Here is a 16,488-nt window from a genome sequence, read left to right as displayed (position 1 = left end):
GACATTCAGACATTTGCCTCAATTGATCCCTAAATTGCCTCAATTTTTTTCCCCATATTAAAATGCTTTTTCCTATGCCAGCACAATATACAGTAAGCTGTATATTGATTACCCTATCAAGCTGTTCATATCAAGCTGTTCAGAAGTTGATTAAAAAGCCCATTCACACCAAGAACGGTAACTACAACAATAACTCTGTTAGCGTCTACACCAACGCATGGTAACATTCAGTTTATTATACATAAGCGCACATTGTAGTTTTGTCACCTGCTGCTTTAAATGCTCAAGCTCTAAAGCAGCAATGGATTCTGACTTGTTGGTACTGTTTTTATTGTTCATCAGCTGGAAAAAAAATTTCTTCTGAAAGTGATTGCAGGGATTTCATTCCTCTCTGTCGTTATTCTTATAGATGTGGTGCGGTGGACCCTATTCTCATAGAATTAATAATAATTAATTATTAATAATTAGAGCGCTTCTTAAAACTTTATAGTTATCCACCTTGGTGAAAAGGCCCTAAAGAGGTAGTTCACCTAAAAATGAAAATAAAAATCGTCAAAATTTATTCAACCTTATGAACTGTATGGCTTCCTTTTTTCTGTAAAACATAAAAGGAGATATTTTGAAGAAATTATTTTTTTTTGACTATCCTGACACAGCTGGCTCAACCAAATTCAAAGAAGTGTGTACTGATCAGCCACCAACCTAATATCATGTAGGTCCTCCTGTGACGCCAAAACAGCTCTGATGCGTCGAGACATGGACTCCACAAGAAACTGGTATCTGGTACCAAAACATTAGCAGCAGATCCTTTTAGTCCTGCAAGTTGCAAGGTGGCAGCTCAATGGATTGGATTTGTTGGTCCAGCACATCCTCTAGATCAGGGGTGTCAAACTATGAGTCAACGGCACATTTCACACAGTAATACCAGTGAATTGCCGTAAAACTACCGGAATGACTTTACCGGTAAATACAAAAATCCCAGAGCCCTGCAGAGTTTAGATTCAACTCTAATTAAACACACCTGACCCAACTAATCAAGTAGTTCAGGCTTATTTGAAAACTACATGGTATGTGTGTTGGAGCAGGGTTGGAACAAAACTCTGCAGGGCTCTGGCCCTCCAGGAATTGAGTTTGACACCCCTGCTCTAGATGTTCAATTGGATTGAGAGCTTGGGAATTTGGAGACCATATCAACATGTTTTAAACTATCATGTTCCTTAAATTGTTCCTAAACAATTTTTTGCAACGTGGCAGGGTGCATTATCCTGCTGAAAGAGGCCACTGCCATCAGAAAACACCATTGCTTTGTATAAAAGCATCTGCTAAATGACTAAATGTAAATGAAGGAGTGAGCATGGTCTGCAACCATCTTTAGGTAGGTGGTACATGTCAAAGTAACATCCAGGACCCAAGGTTTCAGCAAATTGAGCTAGAACAAAACTCTGCAGGGCTCTGGCCCTCCAGGAATTGAGTTTGACACCCCTGCTCTAGATGTTCAATTGGATTGAGAGCTTGGGAATTTGGAGACCATATCAACATGTTTTAAACTATCATGTTCCTTAAATTGTTCCTAAACAATTTTTTGCAACGTGGCAGGGTGCATTATCCTGCTGAAAGAGGCCACTGCCATCAGAAAACACCATTGCTTTGTATAAAAGCATCTGCTAAATGACTAAATGTAAATGGAGTGAGCATGGTCTGCAACCATCTTTAGGTAGGTGGTACATGTCAAAGTAACATTCAGGACCCAAGGTTTCAGCAAATTGAGCTACAGTAGCTCCTCTGTGAGGTCAGATCTGACAGGCTAGCCTTCACTCCCCACATGCCTCAGTGAGCCTTGAGCACCCATGACCCTGATGCCGGTTCATCGCTTGTTCTTTATTGCACCTCTTTTGTTAGGTACTAATTACTGCATACCAGGAACATACCACAAGACTTGGCGTTTTGGAGATGCTCTGACCCTGTCGTCTAGCCATCACTATTTGGTCCTTGTCAAAGTCACCCAATGTAGAAGGCCTCCCTAGTGAAGCCACATTGGCCAACATTTGTTTTAATATATTGTCCCAGAGTTGAGCCAGGCCTGCTGTTGTGATGTAACGTTGGACTATATTTATCTAGGTCGTACTGCATGAGCTCTTTCTGCCAGATGATTGGCATGAGCTCACTTGGCACCAATGGTTGGTATCATCTCCTCCCAAGCAAACACATGGTTCACAGACCAAGCCCCTTGATGGACTTTATTCCGGCAGGTGTCCCATGTCAGTGACCGTGTCGGGACACGGGGAAGCACAAGGTCATTGCAGTCGATGGTCATGTGACAGGAAATGGCTTCCAGGAGGATACATGATGTTCTGTTTTCATTAAGGCTGCCAGAGTTGTGACTGACAGGCAGCGGTGTTATTATGGGCAGTACAGCACTCCCCTCTTCAGTATAAATAAGAGTTATGCTGCATGCTGATCTATTTATACGGCAGTGGAGCTACTGAGGTGTAACTGGAAGGAGGAGATCTGCAGAAATGAGAGCTTTTGTGATAGGATGTGTTCAGCTGACATTTCACAAAACATATTTTATAAGACAGTAAACAGCTTTACTTGTAAAATATGCCAGGAAGTAAAATTCATTTGATAAAAGATGAAATGCGTTTAAAAAATGGTTGGCCTGTACAGTCCTAAAGCAGCTCTGTGTAGTTCTGTGTATTTTTGGGACTTTAGAGCCCCCTACAGTTAAGGGAGTTGAATTCCCAGTCGTAAATATATCACTGTCGTAATTACAGTGAATAGATATTTACGGCATTGTTGCTACCGTAAAGCAACCCCGCCCTTTTCGTACTAATTCAGTCGCTAACCAAACTCCCAGGAGAGAGGTTTGAGGGGAGCTTGGGAAAGAAACGGAAGCCATCTGCTCTGTTAGAAGTCTGTGTCATCAGAATGATTATGAAACCTATATTTCAAGGTAAAAAAGCTGACGTACAGTTGTTTTAAAGAGGACTTTATCTGAGGCCAGAACATTTATTTTACAGTGGGCTCTATGGGCCAGTAAACGACCAATCAGAACACCACAGCAGCATCATGCAAAAACCAATTAGAGCCCCTTAGCAACCACATAACCATGTGCTATAAACCAATAAGAACATCCTAGCAAATGCATAGTAACATTAGTCAACAAAAGCCTCTCACATTTTCACAACTTGTACCTGAGGTCTTATGTTAGCTATTACTTTGTGGGAAAGTTCTTTTTAGGCACAATCTCTTGACATTTGTTTATTCATCCTGAGCTGGCAGCACTCTTTGATCAGATTTGTCATTAATGTTGACTGCTGAGCCTGGAGAGTAGACTCTATGGAGTGAGTTCAAACAGACACCGTGATCCATGAGGAAGCAAATCAGTTGAGAGCTACCATACTGTTGATTCACAGTTTATTTGTGGGACTGATTCATTTGGGGGTGAACAGGGTGGAAAAATGTCAGTGTTTTATTAGTGATTAAATTGAGACCATCACAGTCACAGCATGATCCGTTTTCTAATTGAATAGTTTAATTACAAATGATCAGCATAGAAATATGGGTAAAAATAACATGAATGTCATATTTTCTTAGTATTTTGGCATGTCCTGATTTGCTTAAACATCCAACAGTATGTGTAGAATGTGATGTTCTCCAACGCGATTTGCTTAAGTGGAAGAAAATCTGACATGATGTACAGAAGTTCAAAAGAGCAATGTCACAAATTTAAATATTTGATATGTGACCTATTCACTTTCATTGAAACATTACTTTTGTTTAAAAATTTCCAAATTTCTAAATTGTTTATTTTACAGGTTTAAGGTTTTCAGACTTGTGGACTTTTTTATAAATGTTAAGTAAAAACATTTGAGCCCTTTTGATACCACAGCTGGTGTTTTCCAGCATGTGTCCCTTGCGGGGCATCCAGTTGGTGGCGTCCTACGTTGGGCGCGTGTGTTGGAGCCAAAATCAAACCAGGGCGGGCTGGGGAGGAATGGAGACATTAAATTCTTTCACATTTGGGCGTGAGTTTTGTTTCCAGATAAATGGCCATAGCTCTCCATGAGTGCACGACTCTGATCCCTGCTTCAGGAGCACTGGAATGTTGTCCCCGGTTTTTTTTTCTTTTCTGTTTGAGTGACGCAAAGCACACTGAGGTTACCCCACCTATTTGAGTGTGCTTGTGAACTTTGGCACCTCCCTGCATTTGTGAGCGTTATGTGTGTGGATGTTGTCTCTGTACTGCACGGCGCACAAATCTGCTTAACATTTCAGTTCAAAAATCCAAATTATGTACACGAGAGATAAATCAGCAGCTAGAACGAGAAGAACGGGCTGTTTTGTGAAGGCACATGCAGGTATGACAAACCCTTTTTTTTTTTGAAGAGGCAGCTTTTTTCTTTCTTTTCCATCAGTTGGAGTTGACCAGACTCCAATAACTTGTCCCATTGATCTAAAGCGAAAATGACCCTGAGCGCACACACAGCCGGCCGAGCGAGAGGGCAGGCGGATGTAAAAACATTTTTTCACCCCCGTGGGTTTTTTTGTTTGGGCTCAATCCCCAGTCCTTTCAGGGGACATAAAGAAAGCGCTGCCCTCAGCAGGGTCATCTGGGATAGAGCCGTGGCAGAGGCGAGAGGCAGACTATAGGTGGCGATTAGGCCCTCTAATGTGTGATCCTTTTAGAGATAGAGCCGTGGCAGAGGCGAGAGGCAGACTATAGGTGGCGATTAGGCCCTCTAATGTGTGATGAATCCTTTTAGAATCACATGATATGAACTAATGTCACCATTTAATTATAAAACAACAGAGAGCGAGTTGGGGGAGGAGGAGTTTGTGTTGGAGGGGGGATCACAGTGACCAGCTGTACTAAAGTGAGAATCGCCAGTATGGATGACCACCACAATTCTCACATTTTTATTTCTACATGAGCTTTAAAAAGCATGTTAAAACCGCTCTGCTCTTGTAAGATGTCAGTCGGAATTACACTCTTGGACACCTGTTGTCTCATCCAGCTCAACTTCAAGGGCTTATTTGTACTGTAGTGATGTTAAATTTAGGATGACCTATCTAGTAGAAAGCAATGTGAGAGAGTATACAGCCCAGTTTAAAGAGAACAACAGTCCACATGCACATTGTGACTGAAACACCGATTCACTGTCAATGCCATTTTGCTCTTAGATACTTCCTCTTGTTTAGTATGTAAGCGTGAGTCCAGACATTCTCTGTACTGAACTAGAATGGTGCTGGAGTGTGTTCACAGAGAGATCTGTGCGCCGTGCCTTTGTCTTCTGGATCATTCTACAATCGCGGTGGCAGATGCTCTTACTTTCAGCTGGCAAAAGGTCAAACTGCAATGCACACAACTCCTATGCAATACCAGGCCCCACTTTATATTTGGTGTGTTTAAATATTATCTACTTAATAATAAAATGATGAATTGTTAGGCACAATGTACCTATTGTGTTCATGTTGAATTTATAAACACTTTTGCTGCTATTGAGGTGGGATACGGGTAAAGTTAGGGGCAAGTTTGGTGACCTGGTTAAGTTTAAGGGGTAGAAGTAGGGTCAACAGTGTAATTCTATAATTACAGGATGCTATTTTCAAATATAAGTACAATGTAAAAATATGTATGTACAGAATAAATGCATTGTATAAACTGATCAATTTAAATGTAAGTCCATAGTAGTTAAGGTCACTTAATATAAAGGGTCCTAATACGATATATGATTTTAAACAAATTTGAACTGTAACTTATATTCAATCTTGCAATTTTTATATTTTTGTCACCTCTTCTTATGTTACTGCTCTATAATACAGCAGTAGTACAAACAAGTTAGAAAAAGTATTTGTACATTTACCTAAATATAAATATAGTGATTTGATATACATTTAAATAAAACATTTGATTTTAACATTTAATTAATTGTAATTATTATGTTTTGTTTTATTTAAAAGTTTTTTTTAATCAGTTATCACTATATGAAAAAAACTTTAGAAGTTACCTTAATGTTACTCTGCTATGCCGTAGATTATATTGGTAATCAAAAAATATTGATAATTAATATTTTTTATAACCATGCTCTTCTTTAAAACCTCGAAAATCAACTGAAAGAGATCGGTAATCCAGAATTAATTTTGTTCCAACCCTGTTTGACTGTCTTTCATCTGTGAAATATTTAAGAAATTATTTTGATAAATACTGATATCCAAACTCTCTTGGTGAACACTGACTTCCATTGTGTGGACAAAAATAAATAAATAAGCACCGAGACATTTCTCGAAATATCTCTTTTTATGTTCCAGATGAGAAGGTGGGGCAAACAGATTTGGAACGACATGAGGGTGAGTAAATGATGACAGAATTCTCACTTTTGGGTGAACTATCCCTGTAAGCTGTCATTGAATTGTCAGTGGTGTTACTGCTTCCTATTACAATTAATTAGGAGCAACAAAATGGCAAATGACAAAACAAAATGGCAGGCAAGGAAAATTATACTGAAAATGATCAATTTTTAAATTGTACAATTATTTAGTGTAGCTTTGATTGCAACGAGATAATGGAAATTAAGTAACTGGCATCACAGTTACAGTATGATCCAATTGCTGTGTTGTAATGTTGAACATCAACGGTCATTAACTGCACATGCACACCTTGGTCCAGACTGGGCCCCAAACATATTGAGTGGCTTTCCTGATATAAACAACACAGCACAGTGGTATTCAGGCAGAGAGGCTGCATGCATTTCCAAGGTGATTAAAGGCTATAAATAACTGCCTGTGTGTTTTTAGTTCTGGGATGGTGAAGCCAAGTGCTCACATAAACACATAGACCCTGCCCTTCGGAGATAGCATTGCAACCTTCAACCCACAGACAACCAATCGAATGACACCCCTCAAACACTGGACTTAACACCTACTGCGTATCACCTCCTCTTCAATGACTGGCTCCATGCTCTTTTTCCCACAAACCAATACTACAACTATCCATTTTATTTGATGCCATTGTTTTGCTCTTCTCATAGCAATCATTGATTACTGTCCTTATTCTGATCATAATATATATTGATTCTCCAAATTAGCTCTGTTTATTGAAACCATCACATGAGGTTTGCCAGTTTCAAATGTGCATTGTCTCTCTAATCCTTTGGCCCTAAAATAACCCAACACACTTGTCCTAAAATAGATATCTAGACACCGAGCACATGAAACAGCCAGTGGAGCCTCAACTACTGTGTGTGTGTGTGTGTGTGACAGAGTCTGTTCCCACAACACACAGCATGTGCTGACTAAATGCAATAAGTGTCAGTTCAAATGGACTAGTACGGTGAGAATGAAAGTTCTCTGAACTTGAACTCCACTGTCAGATCTGACGTTTTTAAGCTGATAGTGTTGAGATCTAACTCCTCTCAACATCTCTCATGCTTTCACTGTAGCCTCACATGAAATTAATCAATTTAACTTTTCTCCCAGTGCTGATTTATGGCTGTGCCAAATTTGACTAGCCATAGATAAAAAAATTTAAAAAAAGATGATGGATCAAGTTGGTTTTCCTTATTCCTAATAGATTTCCCACAGTCTTAGGTTTTTGCAGACAAGGTGCCTCTGATCCAGTATTTAAACCCTGTCACCAGTATAAACCCTCTTTTTTGAGAGATCCTGTAATTTTTTTTGTATTAAATGTGAAATGGCCACAGATCTGTTTTGTCAGGCTGTTCAGCAGCAGATAAATGGAAATGCTTACAGATCATTCTCTCTGTAGCTACTAACAGATAGCTTAATACATTAAAGGGTTAGTTCACCCAAAAATGAAAATTAGGCTGTTTTTTACTCACCCCCGAGGCATCCTAGGTGTATATGACTTTCTTCTTTCAGACGAATCCAGTCGGAGCCTCAACTACTGTGTGTGTGTGTGTGTGTGACAGAGTCTGTTCCCACAACACACAGCATGTGCTGACTAAATGCAATAAATGTCCGTTAACAAACCAGTACGGTGAGAATTAAAGTTCTCTAAACTTGAACTCCACTGTCAGATCTGATGTTTTAAAGCTGGAAGTGTTGAGATCCACCTCCTCTCAACATGCTTTCACTGTAGCCTCCCATGAAATGAATCCATTTAACTTTTCTCCCGGTGCTGATTTATGGCTGAGAACGTTTTTGTTTTATATATATATATATATATATATATTTATAATTTAATATAATTTACTGTCAAATTTGACTAGCCATAGATAAAAAATAAAAAAAAAGATGATGGATCAAGTTGGTTTTCCTTATTCCTAATAGATTTCCCACAGTCTTAGGTTTTTGCAGACAAGGTGCCTCTGATCCAGTATTTAAACCCTGTCACCAGTATAAACCCTCTTTTTTGAGAGAAAAATTGTCCTGGCTATTCCAAGCTCTATCATTGCAGTCAGCGGGTGTTGCAGTGCTTCAGTCCCAAAGAAGTTAAATAAAAAGGTCCCATCCATAAAAAAAAGTGTCTCACACGGCTCCGGGGGGTGAACAAAGGCCTCCTGTAGCAAATCGATGCGCTTTTGTAAGAAAAATATCCATATTAAAAACGTAATAATCCCGCTGACTGCAATGATAGAGCTTGGAATAGCCAGGACAATTTTTAATATAACTCCGACTGGATTTGTCTGAAAGAAGAAAGTCATATACACCTAGGATGCCTCGGGGGTGAGTAAAACACAGCCTAATTTTCATTTTTGGGTGAACTAACCCTTTAAAGCTTCTTTTTGTACTTCTACTTTCAGATTATAAATAGCTTGCTAACAAAACAAAGCAGCATTTGTCTTACACAAACAGAATCAGGATTTCAATTAGGGTGACAGCGTCAAATTGTCCATTTCATACATTGGACGTACATGACGTAGATCATCCTCTGGATTTGCTGTTCCCTCACGGAGGGAGGACTGTGCGAATTGGGTGGGTGCTGTGTCATTTCAGTGTCCCTCATGATTCAGTCTCATTCTCACTTCCCCTCTAGGAATCTGGAGTGGAGGACTGATAAGCATAAAGGTCAGAGGTCAACGAGTGCAGGTTTTCGTTTGAGATGTGCTCAGGCTTTCTGCGAATTTGTTTCTCATTATGGTGTTGTTCTTGATGGTTTTGGCATGGATCACATAAAATTGCATAATGCCTTGACAGGGGTTAGCATCATTAACTTAAAATAAAGGGAGGGTTGGTGAAAAATGACAAAATTACTTAATGACCTTCTAACCTTTAAAAAAGATCTCATAGTTCTGTGAAAGTTTCACACTTTTTTCTGTCTTTTTTATTGCCATTTTACGGAGCCTTTTTAGTGAACAGGCCAGCACTTGAGAGCATTTAACATCAATAACATTTAGTATTTTGAGTTTTGACGCCTGCCATGTACAAATGAAAAAGACAGAGTAGCCTACATTTATGGTACAAAAAGTTTATTTAGTAACAGCTTTGTAAACATTTGAGGTAAATGAACATTTACATCAACTTGTTCTTATAAAATTGAATACACAAGGCACTTCTCTTAAGACAGCATTGAAACAGGCTGCTGTTCTGAGCATATGTAGGTGGTTCTTTTCCCTGATTGGTCAGAATAATCAGCTCTGCTCGAGAAAATCAGTTCAAGAAGTTCAAGAAATGAGTGTTATCTGAGAATAATGGGCTGCAACTAAATACACTACAAACGGATCGAGATAGGAGAAAGAGCTGGCTGGCTGGCTGGCCAATTCAAATTCAGAATGAATGAAATGCTATAATGCACAAAGTTCAAATTTTCTGCGGTCCTTTCAGGCCACCACAACAGTCCTAAAATAAAACATGGGAAACGTGTATATTTCTTATACTCTACAAGTGCTGTTTTATAAATTACATTTGATGTTATTTAAGTGGAATAATACTGCCATCAACACAACGACTTTTACCATTAAGACATTTTCCTTTAAGGATCAAAAATATTTCCTCCTTTCTATCAATGTAAGAATTATTGAACACAGTCTTTTGCCTAAATGTGCAAATCTTCAGCTATTTACTAAAATGTAAACTTTAAGAGCCAAAAAATGACAAAATAACACACTTTCGTTTTTGGATACATTAAAACGGCAGAAAATAAATAACATACATCTGTAAATACTGTGATCTGATAAAAGCAAAAGTAATACTGTCCTAAGCACAAACTCTGCGTGATGAAGCAATGTACCATTTCTATTTCAGGGCTGTCTTGTCTCTTTAAATGGATTGCAGAAATATAGACCTGATAATAAAAGCGATGTACATTGTGTTTGAATGGGTCTCAACAACAGTTTTGTAAAGGTTTCAAAAAAAAAAATAAAAAATCACGTTGTGCTGTCAAGTTGATATGAGTTATGTTTACAGAAGGCATGTTCTATACAGCAGCAGTAGTAGTCAATGAAAATGAGGGCCTCACAATAACCTGAAACTGGACCAAAAAAAGAGAGAAAAAAATGGGGGATAAACTCCATATCAGCATAAGACACTTGCAGCATCTTTTTATGTCCATTTTGAAGTAACTACTTTTTGGCAACCACGAACTGACTACAGAAAAGCAATGTTTCTGATAACTGTTTTTGTACTCATTCTCAACCAATTGCTTAAATTTTTAGAAAATGCTCAAACTTTTTGAAATAAAAACCAGTACGGATTTCAAATGTCACATGTAATGAGAGTTCGTACTCCCCTCATCTGATTAACTATTTTAAAAGTGATCATGTATTCCTGATGGCAAGATTGGACATGGTCATATATCAAAACTCTCAAATCCAACAGAGGAGCAGGATGTGAACTTCAGATCATGGGATTGAAAAAAAATAAAAAGAAACTTGGTCCAGAGAATACACAAGATATATGAATTAAAACTCTGCACCATTCAGTAGTACAACAGTTATCTAAATATTTCACTTGCCTCAGTTATATGCTCATTTTTCAGTGTATGGATGACCTTTTCTCTGTGATGCATTAAAGTTTGCCACTTTTATCAGGCAATGTGCTTTTTACTTTTTTCTTCCTCAAACTTTTGATTTCTCTTTACAGTGAGGAAATGTAGAGACAGATGCTGGAACAACAAAGATAACATTTTTAAATTGTGTGTTTATGAATTTGACGTCTTTCTTCAATTACTTCAACTACTCTCTTTTTTCCCATTGGTCTCATATCCTATTCAAGTCTTCAAAAATACTTTTAAAAATGTGACCCTGGACCACAAAACCAGTCTTAAGTCTCTTGGGTATATTTTTAGCAATAGCCAAAAAAAATAAAACATTGTATGGGTCAAAATTATCGATTTTTCTTTTATGCCAAAAATCATTAGGATATTAAGTAAAGATCATGTTCCATGAAGATATTTTGTAAATTTCCTACCGTAAATATATCAAAACTTAATTTTTGAGTAGTAATATGCTTTGCTAAGAACTTCATTTGAACAACTTTAAATACGATTTTCTCAATATTTAGATTTTTTTTGCACCCTTGGATTGCAGATTTTCAAATAGTTGCATCTCGGCCAAATATTGTCTTATCCTAACAAACCATACATCAATGGAAAGCTTATTTATTCTGTTTTCAGATGATGTATAAATCTCAATTTCAAAAAATTGACCCTTATGACTGGTTTTGTGGTCCAGGGTCACATATATACTTAATAAATTGAACAGACTGAATGGACATTTTTACATTAAGGCCTTGTCATAAGACTAATTTAAGTGACATTTGTTTAATGAACCATTGAGATTCTGGTGTAACATAACCTGCATCAGACGTACTGCTCCATTCAGCTACTGCATAAAACTAACCAGCATTCAGAAGCCATCTTTCATAAGCCATAAGAGATGACTAAACTCTTTGTAATTTTACATTGCAAAATGGAATAAATAATGAATGGAATTAACGTTTTTGTTCCAGCAATCTGCCTCTTTCTTCCTCTTGTTTTTTGGTGTATTTTTTTGTGTTTTTGTCCACAAAAACCTGCGCTTTGCAGTGGAGAGCCACTACACCGCCAAATCATTGGGCCTCGCTCTCGCACTGCTGGCTTTACTAGCCCTGCTCAGTCGTCGAGCATCAGTGTAAATGATGGTCGGCTCGTGCATCTCCACCGTGGTGGTGACGTGCCCCTCCTCTGGCCCGGCGCTCGAACCACCGCCAGGGGAGGTGGGGGCGCTGGCGTGCGGAGCGGCTTCTTTGGCTTGCCGCCCGTTGTCAGAGGAGCGAGACGAGGAGGAGGAAGGGGAGGGGGAGGGGGAGGTGGCGTTCATCTCCCGAGTCTGCCGTCCACCAGACTCCCCTCCCCCTCCGTTTCTATACAGGAGTTCTTTCTCATCCTGGAGCTGACTGGCCTTTCGCAGCTCCTCCTCGCGCTCTTTCCGCTTCTCTTCCATTCGAACGATGTGCAGGACATGGCCCAGGTAGATGAGCGTCGGCGTGGACACAAAGATGATTTGGAGCACCCAGAAGCGGATGTGGGAGATGGGGAAGGCCTCGTCGTAGCAGACGTTCTCGCAACCGGGTTGCTGCGTGTTGCAAGTGAAGTCCGACTGCTCGTCGCCCCAGACCTCCTCGGCCGCCGCTCCCAACACCAGAATCCTAAAAATGAAGAGTACTGTCAGCCAGACTTTGCCGATCACGGTCGAGTGTTCCTGTGCATTCTCCAAGAGCCGTCCAAGAAAGCTCCAGTCACCCATGCTTCACGATTTCTAGCCTAGAGAGAAAGTACAGTCTGAGGGCAAGAGTGAGAGAGAGAGAGTGTGGAGTCAGGTGAGAGAAAGGGTTAAAGGGGAACAGAGAGGATTCATCAGAACTAGTTAACAAAATAACGTTACACTGTACACAAGACAGTTTGGATCTTCTCTGGCCTGCACTGCCCACTCAAACAGGCTCAGCTAAAGGTAAATTAACGTAAAAAAACACACTCAGCCCTCATGAACTCACACAGCATTTCACGGTTCTGCATAAGATCCGAACAATCAGTCCTGATGAAGCACTCCCCTACACAACTTTACCAAACGACGTTTAGGAAAACCAAGCAAATCACCCTTGTCATTGATCACTGTAAATATCACATTAAAAAACTAAATGTTTGACATAAAGTTATGGATTTCGTGACCCCTGGCTATTTAACTCTCTAACTGGCTGCTATGAACCTGGCATGCACAGTGTAAGCAAACTCTCTCTGGCTCGCTTTCTCTCCAGCCATTGACACACACACACATACACTCGTACACACACTTTTTCACCACACTCATACACACGGTCTCTTTCTCTCCTGTTCGCTTCACTGCCCAGCAGGCATGTGCTGAGATCGACATTATAATGTTCAAAAACAGTTGAAAGCGTTGACTGGACAGTGATGCGTAGGGCCCTGATAGAGCCAGTTTCAGGACATCAAGGTGAAAAATGCAGTGAAATATGGAGACAGGGCACTGCCAAAACCAGGCCACTTTATAGTTGTGAATCTACACTCAGATCATGTCTACATCAGTATAATTAATTGCTAGCTAAAATGTACAATTCATGAATTCACCCTGTAGCTGCTGTAAATGCTTTGAAAAATTGATGAATCCAGAAATGAGTGTCATGTTATAACCCAAGGATTTTGATCAACACAGATTTCATCTTTATCATAATGAACTCAATTAAACAACAACATTGAACTAGGTGTAACCGAACAAGGTTGATATAGTATTGTCATTAGTAAACAAAGAACCCTAAAAGAGCAAAATATACAATAGCAAGAAAAACAATATATTTACTTACTAAAATGATGTTGTATTGAGGGCGGCAAATCCATCGACTAAGGTTCTAAATCAAGTCTATGACCCTGAAAGAGAAAGTGCAAGTTACATAATAATAATAATAATAATAGAAAACAGTTGTTTATTCATTTATTTTACATTTAACTTGGTTTATTTAACATTTATATATCTTTATACATAACTTTATATAACTAAAATAATTATTTAAAAAAATCCTTATACTAGTTTCTTAGATAATAAACATTTTAGCCCTTTTATTTATTTTTTAATTCCAGTAAATTATGGTCTAGTATGGCTCATTTCTATCAAATTATCCTAAAAATCTTTTAGTTCCCAAGGCAGCTATAATTTTACAGTTATTAAAGTTGTTAGTTTATAATTATCAAATATCAATAATACTTAGCGTCTTTGATCTATCAGCTAAGCATTTAATTACAAACTGCTTCTGTTTATATAATTAGCTGATGATAGTAATTGTCCACTGTTCTCACTGTACATCCAGGACAAACTGTCAGAGAGAGGCAGATTTTCTATTCTTTGCAGTGATTATGCGCTCATACCTGTCATCTCAAACAACAGCTCTTTTCTTGAAATGTGTCTAAATGATGTTAGCTGTTAGTAGGCAGAAACCATCCAAAACTGAAGTCTATGTTGATGGCCTTCCAGTTAGCAAAAAGTCATATTAATTAATGTGGGATGTAAAAGGATAAAAGATTTGTAGACCTAACTTAAAGCATACCTTGACTGAAGTAGGCAAACTTATCTAAAAAAAGCAATATCCAGCGGCCACTGGTGCCACAGTTTGAGTGCGTTGAAAGCATACAGACCTCCCAAAGGTAGCAGGAGCCCTCCCCGCTCCCCACCCCGATCCCAAATGCTGCCAGCACTGCCAGCTTACCAAACTCTTTTGAAAGTGGCCGGCCAACTTATTCATTCACAAAAGTTCTTCACACATAGACCCGAGGTCAAACTCTCGTAGAAAACCTAGTTTTTCATGGCAAAGCGAGTGTGGAGACGGGGTCTCACCAAGCGCAGCTGTCTCCCGTTCCCAGCCATCGCTACTGTCACTTTGAGTGGTCATGCAATAGTGCTGCGTTCAGAAAGTCATCGGCCAGTCAGCGCGCACGCCACGCCCCTGTCAACTGGGGTAAACTCATCACCCCAACTTAACTATAGTACTCCAACTCATAATTTTACATGAAGACAGATGCTTTATTTGACTTTATACCACATAATATTCTAATAATAATAATAGCCTAATTATTATTATTATTATTATAGTTTAATAATAATTGTTATATAATAATGATAATGATTATAATAATAATGTTGGTAATGATTGTGATGATTATAATTATTTGAAATAATAATAATTATTATTATTATTATATACTTGTACAGGCGGTGTTTCCAAGAGTGTTGAGATTTCTTATAACAGAATTTGGACGTTTCACTGATTGTATCACTCCGCGTTCTATTCAAGCAGTCAGTCAATTGATGCGTTGTTTGGCACTTTGATTCTGCTTTGGAAATATTTTCGTTAGCGGAGTAAAAATGATCAAAATAACTGGCCATATTGTGTCTAAAGTATGAGTTTCTTATTGTTAAATTCTTCTATATATAACCGTTTTACAATTGCTTAACATAGCCTAATAATAAATTCATCTGCCGCCAAATTACAGTTGTGCAGATGCTCAGTTGCAATTTATTATTTTCCACTGCAGATACAGATAGGCTCAGTGCTTAATTTGTAAATGAATAATTGCCGGATCCAATTAAAATGCTCTGTGACCGACACTGAAAATACAGCTTAAGTTTTCCCGGAACATTCAATGACGTCACTAAACGGTGACGCCACAATTATAAGAGAGCATCGTTCACAAGTTTCTGCATTAACCTAACTAGTGCAAACTTCAAACCCTGGATCAAAAATGGGTTGCCAGGATGATTGTAGGAAAATGTATATCTAAGATACATTAAAAATAACAAAATTTCTTTTCATAAAAATAAAATTCAATCATAGTAGGCCCTATAGGTATAAATATGCGAAAAAATATCTGACTTAAATAAGTAACAGTTTTAATTAAACGCGCATCCTTGCTTTATTTTACAAAATCACAAATGTTCTGTTGTTATTTTGAGTGTGCAAAAATAAAAGTAAACACTTTGTGCTTTCGAATTAGGTCTTTGTCTTACTCTTATCTGTATGATCAAAAATGGTGTATTTTATGTTTCAGCTGTTGGATCGCGCCGGCGCCTCGCGCGCTCTCACACACACACACACACCACATATTCGCAACTCAAACTTGACATCGCAGTCTGTTCATTATCAAAATAATACAGTCAACCAAAAAAAGGTTACACTGGTCAATTTAAATAGTCCGTGGTATAACTGGTCCACTTTGTATCCCAAACACATTTTTGCTCATGTGAAGAGGATATTTCTGTCGATATAGGAGCGCGCGTAAAGTACAAAGCCTCTTCATTATAGCCTAAATTTTAATTGAAATACATTGCGAATATGGAAACATTAGGATTTGTGCCGAATGAGAGGTACGTGGGCCCAATTAACGCCTGGTACTTTCAGTTTCGCTTTGTTTTGGTTTCTTTAGGTTTATATATTTTTATTTCATTCTTGTTCTGTTCTGAATACCGTTACATTTATATGATTTGTTTTGGAGTGAGCTATACTAACGTATAGCTATGTTTATAGTGTTTATACATTATAATA

General features: G+C 38.5%; 1 protein-coding gene across 1 annotated transcript; it reads right to left on the bottom strand.

Annotated features, from left to right (window-relative positions):
- Positions 1-11,633: 11,633 nt before the first annotated feature.
- Positions 11,634-14,825, bottom strand: LOC107724456 (gap junction alpha-3 protein-like). Its single transcript, XM_016533398.1, has 3 exons — positions 14,656-14,825; positions 13,759-13,822; positions 11,634-12,721 (listed from the first exon to the last, which is right to left on the bottom strand). Exon 3 carries the CDS (start codon positions 12,684-12,686, stop codon positions 11,997-11,999), a length of 690 nt encoding a protein of 229 aa, XP_016388884.1. The 5' UTR covers positions 12,687-12,721; positions 13,759-13,822; positions 14,656-14,825; the 3' UTR covers positions 11,634-11,996.
- Positions 14,826-16,488: the final 1,663 nt, after the last annotated feature.

Source organism: Sinocyclocheilus rhinocerous, unplaced genomic scaffold (assembly GCF_001515625.1).
Source record: "Sinocyclocheilus rhinocerous isolate Xijiao unplaced genomic scaffold, SAMN03320098_v1.1 scaffold64, whole genome shotgun sequence".
Taxonomy (NCBI): Eukaryota; Metazoa; Chordata; class Actinopteri; order Cypriniformes; family Cyprinidae; genus Sinocyclocheilus; species Sinocyclocheilus rhinocerous.
Note: the sequence above shows the minus strand (reverse complement) of the source record. Positions and strands in the feature narration are given on the sequence as shown.